The 5,000-nt window shown below is 35.2% G+C and overlaps 1 protein-coding gene and 1 pseudogene across 2 annotated transcripts in view; both read left to right on the top strand.

Moving 5' to 3' along the window:
- Positions 1 to 182: 182 nt before the first annotated feature.
- LOC147937980 (uncharacterized) lies at positions 183 to 619 on the top strand. The gene is made up of 3 exons (XM_087464320.1): positions 183 to 263; positions 305 to 329; positions 523 to 619. The coding sequence occupies exons 1-3, from the start codon at positions 242 to 244 to the stop codon at positions 617 to 619; spliced, it is 144 nt and encodes a 47-aa protein (XP_087320446.1). The 5' UTR covers positions 183 to 241.
- Positions 620 to 811: 192 nt separating this feature from the next.
- LOC147937979 (protein Ycf2 pseudogene) overlaps positions 812 to 5,000 on the top strand; it is a 5,313-nt pseudogene continuing 1,124 nt past the window's right edge. Inside the window, exons 1-2 of the transcript XR_015566199.1 lie at positions 812 to 854; positions 1,161 to 5,000. The exon at positions 1,161 to 5,000 is cut by the window's right edge and continues 1,124 nt beyond it. The product of XR_015566199.1 is annotated as a protein Ycf2 pseudogene (transcript). The remainder of the gene's footprint in view (positions 855 to 1,160) is intronic.

Below are 5,000 nucleotides of genomic sequence, written 5' to 3'. Positions count from 1 at the left end.
AACGAAATTCATTTTATTTATACATGTACTCAGCAAGTTGACCTAGACCTAAGATATTTTATCTTGACATGTGATGAAGAGATACAGATTATCCTCTGAACAATAATTTTCTAAAAAAAAAAAAGCAAATTTTGATAACTTAACTTATAAACCCACCTTTCTTCCCTAATTAGAAGATGGATTCTGGCTTACTTTCTTGGATTAGTGTTAGACAGGGATACTACTATTTCTTAACAATGAGATGAGGCAATCTATGAAGGAAAGTAAAAAAAATGAAACTTAACCTTATTTTTTTTTATGTTAGATCAATCACTTATTGAAAAGATTCCGTACTATTTCCACTTCAAATAAAAAAAAGAAAATATATAGATTTTTTATAGAATTATGATTAGAATATGAATACAAATGTAAAATAAAAAAAATGATATAGAATTCTATAGAAAAAAGAATAAACCTTATAAGCTGGTCATACCATTTGGTTATATTGACAATTTTAAAAAACTGATCATACTATGATCATAGTATGATGGCGGTTGAGCAAGTATGCCCCCATCATCTAGTGGTTCAGGACATCTCTCTTTCAAGGAGGCAGCAGGGATTCGACTTCCCCTGGGGGTAGGGTACTACGAAAGGAAGTTGATCATGGATTTTCCATAAAGTTAGAATATTAATTCCACTTTATTTTTTGCGCTTCGCGTTACAAATTTTTGATAATTCAATCAATCGTTTTGAGCGAAAAAGAGGATATCTTAATCGAGGGAGAAAATGGGTAAATCCCATATAGCCCGATATATCTGACAAGTCGCACTATATGTCAACCCAAGATGTATCTCCTTCTCCAGGACTTCAAAAAGGTACTTTTGGAACGCCAATAGGCATGAAATGAAAAAAAAAGAGAATGAAGTTCTCTATTTCACTTTGATGTTGAAACGTAAGATTGGGGTTTCGGTTTTTAATACTATTAACCTTTTTTCCTACTTTATTAATAATATTTCAATTAATTATATTTAATACTAAAGTTGAATAAGCTTAAATAAAATATAAAATAAAAGTAAAGTAAGAGAGAATGAATAAAACTAAAGGAAATTTTTTACGAACGGGCTTCTGAATGATCAATAACAATAGCTATCTTGGTTCATATAAAATGGGGTGAATAACAGATTTGTCTGAGGTTATTGATAAAAAAGATTTGTCTAAGTCACTTCGTTTCTTTTGGTCTAAGTTACTTCGTTTCTTTTTGTCCAAGTTACTTCTTTTTTTGTCCAAGTTACTTCTCTTTTTGTCTAACTCACTTCCTTTTTTCCTTGTGAGTTTCGAGAATATCCCCATTCATAGGTCTGAGATACACATCTATGAATTGAAAGGTCCGAATGATCAACTCTGCAATCAGTTGTTAGAATCAATAGGTCTTCAAATCGTTCATTTGAAAAAATTGAAACCCTTTTTATTGGATGATCATAATACTTCTCAAAAATCGAAATTCTTGATCAATGGAGGAACAATATCACCATTTTTGTTCAATAAAATACCAAAGTGGATGATTGACTCATTCCATACTAGAAAGAATCGCAGGAAATCTTTTGATAACACGGATTCCTATTTCTCAATCGTATCCCACGATCAAGACAATTGGCTGAATCCCGTGAAACCATTTCAGAGAAGTTCATTGATATCTTCTTTTTCTAAAGCAAATCGACTTCGATTCTTGAATAATCCACATCACTTCTGCTTCTATTGTAACAAAAGATTCCCTTTTTATGTGGAAAAGGCCCGTCTCAATAATTCTGATTTTAAGTATGGACAATTCCTCACTATCTTGTTCATTCACAACAAAATATTTTCTTCGTGCGGTGGTAAAAAAAACATGCTTTTTTGGAGAGAGATACTATTTCACCTTCGTCAATCGAGTCACAGGTATCTAACATATTCATATCTAACGATTTTCCACAAAGTGGTGACGAAAGGTATAACTTGTACAAATCTTTCCATTTTCCAATTCGATCCGATCCATTAGTTCGTAGAGCTATTTACTCGATTGCAGACATTTCTGGAACACCTCTAATAGAGGGACAAAGAGTCAATTTTGAAAGAACGTATTGTCAAACTCTTTCAGATATGAATCTATCCGATTCAGAAGAGAAGAGCTGGCATCAGTATCTCAATTTCAATTCAAACATGGGTTTGATTCACACTCCATGTTCTGAGAAATATTTACAGAGGAAAAAACGGAATCTTTGCCTAAAAAAATGCGTTGACAAAGGGCAGATGGATAGAACCTTTCAACGAGATAGTGCTTTTTCAACTCTCTCAAAATGGAATCTATTCCAAACATATATGCCATGGTTCTTTACTTCGACAGGGTACAAATATCTAAATTTGATATTTTTAAATACTTTTTCAGACCTATTGCGGATACTAAGTAGCAGTCAAAAATTTGTATCCATTTTTCATGATATTATGCATGGATTAGATATATCATGGCGAATTCTTCAGAAAAAATTGTGTCTTCCACAAAGGAATCTGATAAGTGAGATTTCGAGTAAGTCTTTACATAATCTTCTTCTGTCCGAAGAAATGATTCATCGAAATAATGAGTCATCATTGATATCGACACATCTGAGATCGCCAAATGTTCGTGAGGTCCTCTATTCAATAGTTTTCCTTCTTCTTGTTGCTGGATATATCGTTCGTACACATCTTATCTTTGTTTCCCGAGCCTATAGTGAGTTACAGACAGAGTTCGAAAAGATCAAATCTTTGATGATTCCATCATACATGATTGAGTTGCGAAAACATCTGGATAGGTATCCTACATCTGAACTGAATTCTTTCTGGTTAAAGAATCTTTTTCTAGTTGCTCTGGAACAATTAGGAGATTGTCTAGAAGAAATACGGGGTTCTGGTGGCAACATGCTATGGGGTGGTGATCCCGCTTATGGGGTCAAATCAATACGTTCTAAGAAGAAAGATTTGAAAAAAAATTTCATCGATATCATCGATCTCATAAGTATCATACCAAATCCCATCAATCGAATCACTTTTTTGAGAAATACGAGACATCTAAGTCATACAAGTAAAGAGATCTATTCATTGATAAGAAAAAAGAAAAAACGTGAGCGGTGATTGGATTGATGATAAAATAGAATCCTGGGTCACGAACAGTGATTCGATTGATGATAAAGAAAGAGAATTCTTGGTTCAGTTCTCCACCTTAAGGGCAGAAAAAAGGATTGATCAAATTCTATTGAGTCTGACTCATAGTGATCATTTATCAAAGAATGACTCTGGTTATCAAATGATTGAACAACCGGGAACAATTTACTTACGATACTTAGTTGACATTCATAAAAAGTATCTAATGAATAATGAGTTCAATACATCCTGTTTAGCAGAAAGACGGATATTCCTTGCTCATTATCAGACAATCACTTATTCACAAACTTCGTGTGGGGCTAATAGTTTTCATTTCCCGTCTCATGGAAAACCCTTTTCGCTCCGCTTAGCCCTATCCCCCTCTAGGAGTATTTTAGTGATAGGTTCTATAGGAACTGGACGATCCTATTTGGTCAAATACCTAGCGACAAACTCCTATGTTCCTTTCATTACAGTATTTTTGAACAAGTTCCTGGATAACAAGCCGAAAGGTTTTTTTATTGATGATATCGATATTGATGATAGTGACGATATTGATGCTAGTAACGATATTGATCGTGAACTTGATACGGAGCAGGAGCTTCTAACTATGATGAATGCGCTAACTATGGATATGATGTCGGAAATAGACCGATTTTATATCACCCTTCAATTCGAATTAGCAAAAGCAATGTCTCCTTGCATAATATGGATTCCAAACATTCATGATCTTGATGTGAATGAGTCGAGTTACTTAGCCCTCGGTCTATTGGTGAACTCGCTCTCCAGGGATTGTGAAGGATGTTCCACTAGAAATATTCTTGTTATTGCTTCGACTCATATTCCCCAAAAAGTGGATCCCGCTCTAATAGCTCCGAATAAATTAAATACATGCATTAAAATACGAAGGCTTCTTATTCCACAACAACGAAAGCACTTTTTCACTCTTTCCTATACTAGGGGATTTCACTTGGAAAAGAAAATGTTCCATACTAATGGATTCGAGTCTATAACCATGGGTTCCAGTGCACGAGATCTTGTAGCACTTACCAATGAGGCCCTATCAATTAGTATTACACAGAAGAAATCAATTATAGACACTAATACAATTAGATCTGCTCTTCATAGACAAACTTGGGATTTGCGATCCCAGGTAAGATCGGTTCAGGATCATGGGATCCTTTTCTATCAGATAAGAAGGGCTGTTGCACAAAATGTACTTATAAGTAATTGCCCCATAGATCCTATATCTATCTATATGAAGAAGAAATCATGTAACGAAGGGGATTCTTATTTGTACAAATGGTACTTCGAGCTTGGAACGAGCATGAAGAAATTCACGATACTTCTTTATCTTTGAGTTGTTCTGCCGGATCGGTCGCTCAAGACCTTTGGTCTCTACCCGTACCCGATGAAAAAAATAGGATCACTTCTTATGGATTCATTGAGAATGATTCGGATCTAGTTCATGGCCTATTAGAAGTGCAAGGCGCTTTGGTGGGATCCTCACGGACAGAAAAAGATTGCAGTCAGTTTGATAATGATCGAGTGACATTGCTTTTTAGCTCCGAACCAAGGGATCCCTTATATATGATGCAAGATGGATCTTGTTCTATCGTTGATCAGAGATTTCTCTATGAAAAATACGAATCGGAGTTTGAAGAAGGGGAAGGAGTCCTTGACCCGCAACAGATAGAGGAGGATTTATTCAATCACATAGTTTGGGCTCCTAGAATATGACGCCCTCGGGGCTTTCTATTTGATTGTATCGAAAGGCCTAATGAATTGGGATTTCCCTATTTGGCCGGGTCATTTCGGGGCAAGCGGATCATTTATGATGAAAAGTATGAGCTTCAAGAGAATGATTC

Source organism: Camelina sativa, chromosome 9 (genome assembly GCF_030686135.1).
Source record: "Camelina sativa cultivar CO46 ecotype springtype chromosome 9, ASM3068613v1".
In the NCBI taxonomy this organism is placed as follows: domain Eukaryota; kingdom Viridiplantae; phylum Streptophyta; class Magnoliopsida; order Brassicales; family Brassicaceae; genus Camelina; species Camelina sativa.
This window is presented reverse-complemented; position numbering and strand designations above follow the sequence as displayed.

Coding starts and splice junctions, on each gene's coding strand:
- LOC147937980 (XM_087464320.1), top strand. CDS start 242: ATGAGGCAATCTATGAAGGAAA. Junction 264..304: donor GAGGCAATCTATGAAGGAAA/GTAAAAAAAATG, acceptor TTTTTATGTTAG/ATCAATCACTTATTGAAAAG. Junction 330..522: donor TCACTTATTGAAAAGATTCC/GTACTATTTCCA, acceptor CTATGATCATAG/TATGATGGCGGTTGAGCAAG.